General features: G+C 35.2%; 1 protein-coding gene across 6 annotated transcripts in view; it reads left to right on the forward strand.

The window, feature by feature from the left end:
• Positions 1–4,723, forward strand: part of msi2b (musashi RNA-binding protein 2b) — a 286,607-nt gene extending 281,884 nt beyond the window's left edge. For 4 of the 6 annotated variants that reach the window (XM_030154784.1, XM_030154789.1, XM_030154790.1 and 1 more), the window contains one exon: positions 558–4,723. Coding sequence is in view for 1 of the 6 variants with exons in the window: in XM_030154788.1 (XP_030010648.1) it covers positions 561–602 (42 nt within the window). In the remaining 5 variants the exon portion in view is untranslated. The remainder of the gene's footprint in view (positions 1–557) is intronic. The other 2 variants (XM_030154788.1, XM_030154785.1) reach the window with 1 other exon arrangement.
• The last annotated feature ends 9,137 nt before the right edge of the window (positions 4,724–13,860 follow it).

Raw genomic sequence — 13,860 nt, forward strand, 5'->3', positions numbered from 1 at the left:
TGAAAAACTAATTATTCCAACTTTATTGACCAGTGTACAGAGAAAGAGAAGGTATACATTTATTTTTATTTTTGTTTAGTTTTTTTTTTGTTTGTTTGTTTTTTGGCCATATCGCCCAGCCTGTTACAAATATTTCACTGTTTTATTGTTCTTGTCTGTTTTTCTATTTCTATGCCTAACATCATCCTCAATATGCATTTCCATCAATAAAACCACTTAAAATGTGTTGTACAAGGTTTGTGTGATTTCTGTTTAGCTCATTTGTTCATACATTTCTTTTATTTGTGGTATTATTTGTATTATTATATGGATGGATTATACATATTTAAAGTATCAGTGCATGTATGTGGTTTAAATTAACAGTATTTTCATAGTGGCCTGTTGACTGATAGTGAACAGACATGCACAGAGTTGTTGTTTCCTGTAATTATTATGTAAATACTGCAGAGCATAACAGTACTGAGACACTGTATTGATGCACAGCATGTGGTATTTATTTGAGTGAATTGTTGTGACTCTAATGCTGTGACTATGTTTTGTTTCTCTGTATCACCCAGCAGAGTATATCTGGTGGCCCAGGAAAGACAGGACGAAGTTTCTAATTGGCTTTGTGTGCAGGTGATGCTTTTCAACTTCAAGCACTACAGCGTCACCGAGGCAAAAAGAAAGAAAGTCGGAACCATATGAAGAAGAAAAGAAAACGTTAGTCATCTCAGAAAAATAACAACTGCTGTACTATATTCCAAACCTCCTATAACTTTACAACCTGGTTTGGTATGATGTTTCACGTCGATTTCATTCACCTATTATCCTCCTCTGTTGTTTAGAGTTTTCTGAGTAGCTTCTAGATGAGTCATTTTAGTTTAACCGTTTTAATTTGGTGTCATTTTCTTTTATCTTCTAGTATTTTTTTTTTGTGTAAATTAATTTTTTTTTTTTTTTTTTTGGGGGGGTTTTTTTTGGAAGTACGGGGGTTATAGCCAAGAATATCTGCAAGTCATGTCTTCATCTTTGTATGGGTTAGTGTAAAGGAAAAATGATTGGATGTTTCCATTCAGTCTTTCTACTAAAAAAAAGTAAACGTGGAAAGACTCAAAGAAAAAAATAATAATTTTGACAGAAAAATTTAAAGAGGGTATCTAAGTAATAATCTTAGTAGCTGTTTTATTTCTTGTGATGTCTCATTGTTAACCATAATTACCTATTTTTGGGCAATACAAAGAGGACTCCAATATTTTTATGGTCCTTTTTTATAAGTGTTGTTTTTGTTGTTTAGAAATATATATATATGCTATAACAAATTTCATATAACTACATTGTGAATTCAAACTTGAGAAAAAGAAATGTAGCTGTACATATTATTCCAGTCACTGCATATAACCAACTCAGTGAGAGAATAGCATATTTTTGTGATGGTGTGTCAAAAGAACATGTTATAGCGTGTGAATAGAAGAAAAAGCTGTAAACAGTTATTATTATACTTTTCTGCTGGAAGACGGTATCGACCCCAGAGACAAACAGAACACACTTGCTCTGTAAATACTGAAGCCGAATAATTTTACAAGTGTCATACCAGCAAATTTACAAACGGTGAGTAAGTAACCAGTTTTAAGAACTAATAAAAAAAAAAAAAAAGAACCTGATTGGTATCTTTTTGTCTAACTGTATAAGATATCAGTATCATTTCAAAGAACAGAGAGAGAGAGAAAAAAAAAAAGACGATTTAATCCAAAGCACACTGTACTTAGATGTGAAGATTAGAACTTGAACCAGGCATTTTCCAGTGCTCTGTGCATCCTGACACTTTTATACTCTTGAGAGGAAACTCAACTTGTTAGCTGTATGTTCTTGTTTGTTTCATCCTGCTTGTTCCTGACTCATTTTGGAACACAATATCTGGGCTCTGTGCTAGAGCCTTTATGTAATGCTTGTTCTCTGAATCGGTTCTTTTTGAATGAATTAGGAAAGTAAACCATTTTGATACCATACCTCAGCCTTGTGAGTTCTATTGTGGAGTCATTGGCAGGTTTAATTTATTCTAGTGGCAAAATAATTGAAAACACTGAAAGGTAATAAAGCGAGTAATCATTGCACTGTGAGTAGTAAAGTACAGGCCAATTCCTATTTGCACATGTATATGTTGGCTTTGTAAAAAAAAAAACGAGAAAAAAAAAACATGGCCCTGTGCGCTGGGATAGTATGAAGGATTTTTGGGGTTGATGTATTATCGACTAGACAAACACTTCAGAGCTTTGAGGTGAGTTAACAGCATGGTGTGTTGCAGTGAAGTGAGGCGATGCCTTTATGTGTTGGACCCACGTCTCATCTGAAGGTGTTTATACAGGGTCAAAAGATGACACAATTAATCACTATAAGTCGCTGCACCGGGTTTTACACAGTATGTGTGGTTAATGATTTCACTCAAACGTTTAATTATAACAATAATGATGAGGATAATAATAATAATAATAATAATAACAATAATAATAATAATAATAATATGCTCCAGAGTGCAGTCCGGTTTTTAAAGTCACTGACTGATAGAATGAATGGTGTTTATTCTGAAATACTTTACCTGCTGCAGATGTATTTTGTTGTTTTTCATTTGACCCAGTTCTTTGTCTCATTACTTTTATTTCAGACAACCAGGTAAAGAAATATGCTGGATACTTCTAAAGTAAATGATATGGAGGTGTGATCAAGTAATAATTTAAAGAGTAAAGAGAAAAAAAAAACCCTTGTATTGTTCAAATGTAAAAGAAAATAAGAAATACAAAACTATAAAAAAAAAAAAAAAGAAAGATGCTTCTTTGCTGATTTCAAGTTTAATCAGAGTTTTATTGATACTTTGTGGTTTATATATTAATAATTGTAATATACTATTAAAATGTACTGTGCATCCATTGCTTTCTCTCTTTCCATTCCCCATCCTCAGAGATCCTACTATCTTTTGTTGATCATTCATGTATTTCATTAGTGTGTAAAGAAATCACAGTTAACTTGTAAACAGAGTGCTGTCTTTGATACCAGTGTAGTGCTCTTTGTTGTTCTCCCTTGCTCTACCTCTCCTTTCTCTCATATTTATCCCTCTCCCTCTCGCGCTCTTTTCTATCTCCTGTAATTACAAGTAGATGTTATATAGGACTCATTAATATAATACTTGTAGTGAATAGTGGATTTAGGACCAGTCAAGATAGACCTTTCTCTAAATGATCATGTTATTCTGATATTTGCAGACAATTATTTTGGTAGAGGTTCATTGTAATTTATTCCCTGTATGTTTTCTGTTGGTTTGGTTTTACCACTCTCACATGGTTTCAGCTAACCAAAGCTCTCATGGATGAACAATAGAGAAACAGTTGCTGTAAGATGGAATTGTACACAAGGCATTATTTGGATCCCCACCCTTGAATGTTTTAAAAGGGGTGTGCCATACTACCTTAAATGCTAACGCTAGATATGCAAAACCTTTATTATGGATTATTTTCAAGAGGGACACAAGCTATAACCATGAAAAAAAAGGATTTTATGTAAAAATCTGTTTTTTTTTTTTAAGTTACGTACTACTTATAACTACAATCTTTTCATGTTTGTAAACTATTTTTTTTAACTTTTATTTCTAAAAACATATTCGTCTCATCCTGGGAACTAGATTTTAACTTTATCGTAACACCGTTCGCACATGTGTAAAAGTAAAATAGTCACCGTAAAACACCCTGTAAATCAGAAAACACCTTGAGGCCGATTAGTCGAAGGTTGATTTCACGTTGGAATGTGAGCTGAGCTAAAATCAATCTGACCTATGAGATTATAAAAAAACCCATACTGCGGTGTTAGCTTTTATTGGTTAAAGTGCATATTATTGTCCAACAACAGACGCTGTGTTAAACTCACCGTTTTCCACATCATACAGAACTGATTGAGCTCAGTAACTGGAGCTGTGTGGACACTCCGACAGCAGACCCAGTCATTTTTTGACCTTTAATTTCAATTAAACATAACTCACTGTATTTATCAGTTATTTAATTCATTTCACCACATGGAGTCTTTAAATTAAGCACCATGGCATGAATAAATAACATTACTGTCTCTATTTATTCCTCTCATTTAGTAAAAACTGTCAAATAATATACAGTATGTAGGGTAATGACAGTTTCTGAGTGAGGTTAAGAGAAAGAGGACGTTATTTAAAGGAAAATTAGGCCAAATGACAGTATTCACATATTTAGTGAGTCTGATAATACAAGCCAATTCAACTTAATTGCCAAATTATACAAGTCACATTGGCTTTAAATGAAACAATCATGCAGGAAAAATGCTATTTATTGGGAAAAAAAAAAACAAAAGAAGAGGCAAAAATAAAAAATATGGTAAAAGTATTTATTAATATTTTTCTGTATTGTCGCCTGTGCTGCTAAAAACTAATGAATATGAATGAGTATAATCATTTCAAGTCATTTGTACTTGTATTAGTCGTGTTTTATTCTGAGATAAAAGAAAAGTGTCCCTCCTGTTCTTTTGTAGCATTATTCCTTCAATTTGTTTACCTGAAAAACGTTATTCAATTATAAATTATAATTCAAATCAAGTAAATGATACAAAATGCTCATGTGGAGCCTCACGTTTTGTTGCCATTTCAACTGAAAAACTAGAATCAGTCTAAGTATATAATATGATGACTATTGTTTTGCAGCATCTGGTGGCTCTTAGATTATAAGCATTGAAAAAAAAAGTGTTGAAATGGCTGGTTTTCCCTTCCATGATCTAAAAGTGGACTCCTGTTTTGTGATCCTGTAGCTTGGACTTTAAGGTAGCATGGCTCTGTTGCTGTAATTTCATTTTATCTCAAACTGACAGCAGTTTACAGCTGATGAATGTTACACATCTTAGTAGACTAGCTTAGCCATTTGGGGAGAGGGGAGGGGTCTTGGTTTAAGAAAATAATCAAAAAAGAAAAAAAGTCAACCTGGAAGGTGTTGACATTTGTAGTGTACTACCGTATCCATTTAAACTTGAATCTCGAGGCAAGTGCTAGGCAATGGCCAAACAACTGATCCCATCCATTCTGGGAAATTCCACCCTAAAACCAACACGCTCTTATGAGGTTTCTGTCGTCTTGGGTTTGACTGTGTTTTATGAATATGAACGACTGTCTCCAAAAAGCAGGGGACGTCGTACGAGTTTCAGACTCGGCTCCATTTCCAGTGAATTCGACTGACTTTGAAGGCTCATTGAATGTTCTTGAGCATTTATACCCAAAAGAGGCTTATTCATAGCGGTGCTAATGGTTTTAAAACCAGACAATGTGCCCTTATCTCTGAGAGATACTGGATACTGTCACAGTGACCACAAAGTGACTCTCGCTAACACCGTTTATAGTCTCCGGCCTCTTGTTTCAGGATATAATAAAGATTGAAAGTTCATGTTCACAAATTTAGACTGAACTCAAGGTGACAGAAGTAAGAGAAGTCATGCTACACTTGTGTTTTTAGGGTGAATTTCCCTTTCAGTCCAAACCATTGCCATCCCACCCATTACGAAATACACACACACAGTTGCAATATATATATGTATATGTATAGATTGGTATATATTTGCAATTTCCACTCATTTGAACTTATTAGACTGGAGACCTCAGCTGTATACAGTATATCCCACACACAGCTCAACCAGGTTCATATAGTCCAATCATCATTGTTAGCTTATGTTCACCAACACAAGAGTTCACCCCTGGCGTGTTGTCGAGTTTGGAGCAGACTGCATGGCCTAGAGGGGAGCCTGGAAGCTCTTCAGACTGCATGGGCGGCAGTGTGAGGCTCTGCTGTGCTTCCATGTTTCTGCAGGCTGAGCACAGAGCTCTCTTCACTGCTGTCTGCCCATTCCTAACACTTGCCCCTTTTTTTTATGTTAACCAACTTTTTATGGCGAGAGACAGACAGACTTGACTGACATCTGAAAGCATCTTTCAGGTTATCATATGGCTTGCTTAAGCCCTGTTGTAAAATATACAAAAAAAATAATAATAATAATGGATGGGGGTCTCTCACATATCAAATGTGGAAAGTCTAATTTTATATTTGTATTTTCAAATAATAATATTGACAAAAAATGTCTGTGAAAGGTTTCCATCCTCTACTGTGGTCCAGAAATTGATGTGTCTGTCTGGAAAATAAATAAAATAAACTGAATTGTTATATTACTTGTTTTCACTGTATTGTTGTATTTTTATTTTTGCTATGTATTTGCTAAAGATTGGATGATTTTATATGATGTAACAGTGTTTCTGTCTCAGTAAATCTGATGATATTTATCTCATGTCAGTTTTACATGCATAATTATTTAGTAAACCATCACATCCAGACACATTCCCTTCCTCATACTGTTAAACATCTGCACACTTTCCATAAGCGGACACTTGGCCGAGTGTGTTCTGTGTTTATTAAAAACAACAGGGTTTTTCACTGCGCATTTTCACTCCACCACACACACTCAGCATGTCAGCAACGGATCCTTCGAGGTCACTCCTAAGTCAGCGGGATTAATAGAGTCTGAGTACTAAGATGCATTTGGGGAAACCGTGAACAAACAAGCTCTGGCGTGTAATTCTGCTGCCCCTCAGTGGTCTGTCCCTGCGTTCAGCACCACATCCACCCAGTGGTTTAGTTTTCATCCGTACTATCACATGGAGAGCATCAATATTAGCCAAGGCTCAGTGAACTGCTCAGGATGGGGTGAGTAAATGAACAACCAAACTGATGCATGACAGGCCTTTTCCATCTTAACAGTAACACACACACACACACACACACACACACACACGCTTATGTATATATTAAAGTTGGAGCTTTGATGTGTTTGCCACAATGTGATTAGTTCTGCTTTTCCTAAAGTGGAGATTTTCAAGACGACAGACACAAAAAAAATCTGATTTTGTTTTCCCAGGTGAACCACAAGAACGAAGCACTGAAAAATATGAAAATCATTTCTGCAAAGTCGACTGCGACCTAAAAAAAATGAGTTTATTTTTCTAAGAAGTGGAATCACACTTGCTTTTGACAGCTGGTGTCTGATGGAATTGTTCTGTTGTTTTTTGTTTTATTTTTTTCAGTATTTTACCCTTTGTTAGACCAACTGGGTGCAGCTTAATAACAAGATAATTATCCCCTGATTATTCACCATCAGATGCAAGTTGTGCTGCAGGATAGATTATAAATGGTAACTAGTATGTTTTGTCTGGAAATTCAAGGATCAGAATATGTAATGTGGGTTCCTGTCAGGTGAGACCAACAGTCCGACAGCTTCATCACTCATTCAGACACGGTGATCTATAATTCTGACTTAGATCAATACCTTTCTGGGCTCTGTTTTTCACTGTGGCACAAGCAGTTTAGATCACTGCAGTAATTTTATAATGTCTAATGGGTACAATTCAGAGATCACTACAAGTAAATATCTTTTCACTTTTGCTTTTCTATAGGCTTGTATATATACTGTATATATTTAAGGTTTGTGCAAACAGTATCCCACAATGCAATAGTAGTTGCTTCACAACTTTTATTCAAAATCTCTAAAATATGAACTTAAATGTGAGCTATTTGTTTAGGATGTTTTAGTAATTGGAATAATTTACAGGTCTCTATCACGTTGTTGATGCTCGTCCATGTCTGTTTTTAACTTCCAGGCCTAACTAGCTGACCTTTCCAGTGCAGCCGCCTTTAATTACGCACTAATTAAAAGTGCCATTACGATCAGAGAGCTCCACACTCACCGGTCCTTTAGTTGGAGGATTCAGATCTTTGGTGGAACGCTGCAAGACAATCAGCAGTCATTATGGGAGGTAAATGTCAGCACACACCAGAGAAAAGGAAACTGTTATTAATTTGAGGAGTTTGAAGTTAGTTTAGAGATGGTTTGGGCAGAAAAGTCTGACTCACCAACAAGATCATTTTTATTTTTTTATTTTTATGACAGCAGTAAACTCTTATCCGAGTCCCTTCAGCTACGTTCAGATGTCAGGCAAAAGTGGCCCAAATCTGATTTTATGTTTACCCATGTGTGATTCATGTCTGATTATTTTATGGTCCTGAATCAGATACAGTTAGTTTTTTCAATGTGACCTCAGTCTTAACAGTCAGATTAAAATTCAGATTTGCCACAACTTTGCACTTTAAGGAGTCTCTCACAACATATACTCACAATATATAAATGAATACCAAATAATAATAGTTATAATACATTTTATATAAAGGCACCTCTGAGCATACAAGGATGCTGTAAATATAAGTAAAAACAACATCAATATAAATAAAACAAATAAACAGTGTGAACATAGAGCACTGCATTAAAATGAATCCAAAACACCATATGTAGTAAAACACTGACAGCGACCATTTTGCAACATAAATAATACTGATAATATTTTTACATTTCAGTTTAATGAGTTTTTTTTTCTCTCTATTCAACCTTTCTTAAGTGATTTTTCACCATTTATTGTAATATTATCCCGTGTATTTTGCATTTTTCAGTGTAAATCATGTATTTTTCCCTATATTTAATTATCTGATCATGTAGATGTTCATAAAAGTGCAGAGTAAATTCAAAAGTAATTACATCAAAACAGAGAAAACTGAAGAAAAAGTGACTTTTTCAGCAAAAATATCAATAACTGAACATAAACCCAGTGTATCCATCCACTGTCATTGATCAAACTTCATGGGTTTTAATGGTGAATCAATATTGTAGAAGGTGACAGTGTTTCCACGTTCACTATGGAGCCTATGAACGTCCAAATGGGTCACATTAAAATTAAAAAATTATTTACATGTATTGAAAGGATTAGTGGATCAACAGGTATTAAACAGTTTAGATCAGTAGATGAGTTAATTCAGGATTGTGACCAGTTCACAATGGATTCTTATACTGGAAACACTTTTTTTTTTTTTTAATTATTTGAACAGCCAAATAAAAAATAGCAAAAAAAAAAAAAAAAAAAAAATCACATCTGAGCAATAAATCAGATTTCAGTTCTTCACTTTCAAACCCAAAGGAATTTTTACTGCAAACATAAAAATGCCTCCACGTGTCAGTGGTGGACGATGAAACATGGACCAGGTTTATCCTTTTACACAATCACACACATTCATCATAAAATAACATAATGTCCAAAGTTGGCTGCACCATCACAAGATACAAAAAACAATGTGTCAGTTATGCTTTTTTTTAGGGAGGTACAATATTATGTAATAATCCTATTCAGATACTTTCTTGGATCCTTAGAAACATATGATCAGATGTAAATGTATATGAGTTAATATAGTAACACTATAGTAGTTACATAGATGTTTTCAGTTTATAATGTATGGTCCTATCAAGACAACCATAAATAAATAGAGTAAAACAACATAAAATGTGGGGATGTGAAATGCAGAAAAACAAAGTAAAAAGAAGTGGACGTTTTAGACAGTTTAGACACCTAATTAAACTAATTAAGTCTGTTTTCCTTACATAATCTAATACTATGAATCAGAAATGAGCCTCAAGTCTGAACAACAGAACAACACCCTCAGTTTGAGAAAGGAAAACTCAGCCCATAAAGTTGGAGATTACAGATTATTATTCAAGTAAGTTACATTCTAAAACACAGGTGTCAAACATGCGGCCCGGGGGCCAAATCCGGCCCACCAAAGGGTCCAATCTGGCCCGTGGGATGAATTTGTGAAATGCAAAAATTACACTAACGATATTAACAATCACTGGTGTCAAAATCCTTATAATTCAGGTTCCATATACAGACCAATATGATCTCAAGCGGGTCAGACCAGTAAAATACTATCATAATAACCTATAAATAATGACAACTACAAATTTTGTCTTTGCTTTAGTGTCAAAAAGTAAAATTCCACAAAAATGTTTACATTAACAAACTATGTTTTTACAAAAAATGTGAATAACCTGAAAAAAAAGAACAACCTGAAATGTCTTAAGAGAAGTATATGCAGTTTTACTAATATTACTGGTCTACAAGGAAAATGCTTCCAGAATAAAAGTAATGAAATTTTACCACATGAGAGTCACTGATAAGAAAAATCAAGTCAAAAATGCTGGTTGGCTGAACTTTCCAAGATACAGCCTTGGGTCAAAATGTGAAATTCAAGAATTAACAGGAGACTGGGTTTGACTCAAAAGGAATATTTGTCTCAGAGCTACAAGATCTACTTCAAAACACTGTCTGCACATTAGAATACATTCACGTTACAGGTTCTATTTAGTGGAAGATTTCTAAAACTATTATATAAATGTACATAAACCAATATATATGTGTAATAACACTTAATCATATACCTTGAAAACATCAGCAAACCGACACTTTTGTCATTTATTTTCCAATTAATCTTATTAAAATACGTAACATTTAGCACATTTAATCTCTGAAGCAAATCATTTCTAAAAAAAATTGTAGACCAGTGTATTTTGCCTGTTACTAAATGTTTTGTGTATTTTCAATAGTAGTGTAAGTCGTACCCCACATGTGTAAAGGAAAAAGTGATAAACTGAGGTAGAATATTGTTAAAATTGCACTTGTTTTTCTTGAGACTTTTCAAGTTGTTCATATTATTAAGATTTTAAAAGAAGCTTTGGAGATGTAAACATAATCATAATATAATTTTAACATTTTTCATTTTTATTATTTTACTGGTCTGGCCCGTTTGAGATCATATTGGGGGGAGTGTGGCCCCTGAATTAAAATGAGTTTGACACCCCTGTTCTAAACTGTTGAGTAATTCAGGTCTACATGACTTGACACTTCCCAAATGCAGTATGAGTGGCGGCGTGTATACAGTGATATACTTGTGCACATAAATACGTGTGCACAGAGCAGCATGTCAGCGTCTCTTTTAATGGCCTCACCTCATAGCAGTGACTCTGTGTAAATTTCCCGTGGGCCAGTACTAACAGGCTGAATGTGACAGCTCCTGGCAAACACAAACAAGTCACCGTGTACAGAAATGCCGCTGCAGGGATGCAGCATGGCAACAAGGCTCCGGCCGCTGTGGAGGTGGAGGAGATAAAGAAGTGCTGGTTCAAGAGGCGGTGGGCTGCCATCGCTGTGTGCGTCATACTGAAAGCAGCCGAGAGCTGAAGAATACCTGGCTGCCATGCATATTCATGCTGCGATGTGGAGCTGTGTAGACTCCCAGCCCCCATCCCCAGTCTGAGAGGACACCTCAGGGCCCCTCTGTATTTATTAACGCTAATTAAGAGCTAGTCTGAGATGCTGGCATGTTTAATTGCCAATTACAGGTAGGGTTAGATATAGATGAAAATGACAGCTATTTATACATACATCATCCTAAATAATCAAGCTGTGTTTATACCTTGAAAATGAAAAAGGAATGAAAGGTTGGGAGGCATCCAGGATCCGCATACAAGCCTGGCATTGTATGAATTCAAGTGCAATAATGAGCAATGTTCAATGGATATGCACTTAATTTTATGTGCGTCACTAAATTATCTCCCTGCACAGCCATGTAATGGTTGCTCCTCTTTTGAAGCGGAAAATTTTTTTGACAGAGCTGTGTAATAGAGTCAATAGTTGATGGGAAGACTGCTGTGGATGGGGAGATGAGGCACTCAGGTGGCTGCTTCCTCCCAGACTCCAGGCCTAATGTAGCCTTTGGCATGGAAATTGACGTGACATTGATGGGCACTCTCCTGCCGGCACAGAGTCATGCGCCTGCACAGCCTTCCAATTCACTAATAATTGCTGATTAAAAACTAGTTAAGAGTCCATGAAAACTCAAATGTGCATTAACCAAATGACCTTCTGGGAATGGCAAATAGTCTGGTGCCAAGAACGTAGACCGCTTCAGATGTTAAACTGGTCGGGATTGTTTTTGAGGAGGTGGAAACAGGAAATAGACCAGAGTTAGACAAGTGTGAGACAAGTGGTTTTCTTTCAAGATTGAGTTTTTTTGGTTTGTTCGTCTGCTTTTCTTTAATCAGCTGATCCGAGATGTGTCTCTTATTAGACGAGTCTGTCAAGCTGAGTTTAAGATGAACATAGCTGAAGGAGAAAATTGTAAAGCACTGATGGAGCTGTTCAATAATTCCAGTTCCTATGTTTAGCTACATATGGAATAACTTCATAACTTAAAGATTAGAACTTTCTTTCCCCCAACGTCTTTCAAGTGGTTATATGTATGGCCATTCCAGACTATTAAAGCCATACTTACTGATCTGGCATGTCGCACAGCACTTAGTGAAAATTTGAAAATGAACGTCATGAAAGTCCCACTCGCTTCCCCCTGCCTGACCTCTGATGCTTATCTATTAGCCAGAGAAGTCCTCTAGTCATGTGCTGAACTAGCTCTGGTTAGTTAGAGTTAGAGTCAATTTTAGAATAATTTTTGTTAGAATCATTTTATTCAGACCGAATAAAAAGATTGGTCAGACTTTTATCAGAAATATATGAAAATTAAATATTTTTGAGTTTCAAAACCTGGTGGATTTCTTGTACATTTTAGTTTGCCACACACTTTTTGGAGCCTTTTAAGATTACAAAAGAAAAGTGTAAAAATGGCAGGTCGTACAGTATAGCTGTAACAGCAGGAGGAAATGACAAACCCAAATGCACTTTCACTAAATGAAGTATGGAGAGAGCTCACTGTAAAATGTTCTTTAGTATTAACAAGTTTTCTCCTTCAAAAAAAAAAATCTCAGTTCGTGACTTTGACTGTCAATATAACACTGTGTCATAATCTTAAAGTGTTGCATCAGCTGATACTTTACATTATGGCTCTGTTATCTTAGCTCTGTTTTTAGATGGAAAACAGTCACAATAAAACCACATATCACCTCTGTTTATGTTGTCAATAGCTTTTAACCCTCCGGTATCCGGGTGCGCCTTTTAGGCACACTTTGCACTTCATTTTGAAAAACTTCATATTATTTTCCACAATTTAAATAAAGTTAGAATTCAAAAGTTGTTCATTTTTGCATGATCTTTAAAATTCTGGCCACCAACTAAAATTTGCACATTGTAAACAAAAGAAAATTACAAGACTAGCATCTGTCTCCCAAGTGTGCCTAAAACACACTATTCCGTTTGATATGTATGATTAGGGCTGACCTTGATTTACAAAAATAAAATAAAATTAGAGCAGAAAAATAAATCAATATATAATATTTAATAGTTTCATTTATAGGTGTGCCTTTTTGGCACACTTGGTGACAGATGCTAGTATTTTTTAACATTTGACCTAGCGCCAAAAATAATAATGTAAATTAACCAATGTTGGAGTTAATCATTGACATATGCCAGGATGCAAAAATCAAATAATTTGTGATCCACGTTTTATGTAGTATATTGAAAAAAAAAATTTTTTGTGTGTTTTTTGCATCCAAAAAAAAATGGTTTGTTTACATTACAAACACGGCATTTAAAGGGTTAAAAAATGTGACAATTATTGAGTATTTGGTATTTTTATATACGGCTCAAGTTGATGAAATAGAAAAAAGTGTAAAAGAATTAAAATCAAACTGTATGAAAAGTTTTTTGACATTATTCCACAAGTGTGCCAAAAAGGCACACTTGGTGCTTAGTAAGGGCCTTGCTGGACGGGATACCGGAGGGTTAAAGATCTGTTTGGAATGGTCCAAACAAGGTCAGAACTGTCACCGTTTAGTCTGAACTGTGGGTCAACAACTGGTGAACTCAGCAAAGATAATAACATCACATAAAAACTATATATCTTCAGAATCAAACTCACCTGTGCAGATAAAACACTGTGATTTCAGCATCAAACTCCATTCTTTTCATTTACAGCTGTGTCCAGGGGTGAAAACAACAACAGTGCTACT

This window comes from Sphaeramia orbicularis, chromosome 14, assembly GCF_902148855.1.
Source record: "Sphaeramia orbicularis chromosome 14, fSphaOr1.1, whole genome shotgun sequence".
Taxonomy (NCBI): Eukaryota; Metazoa; Chordata; class Actinopteri; order Kurtiformes; family Apogonidae; genus Sphaeramia; species Sphaeramia orbicularis.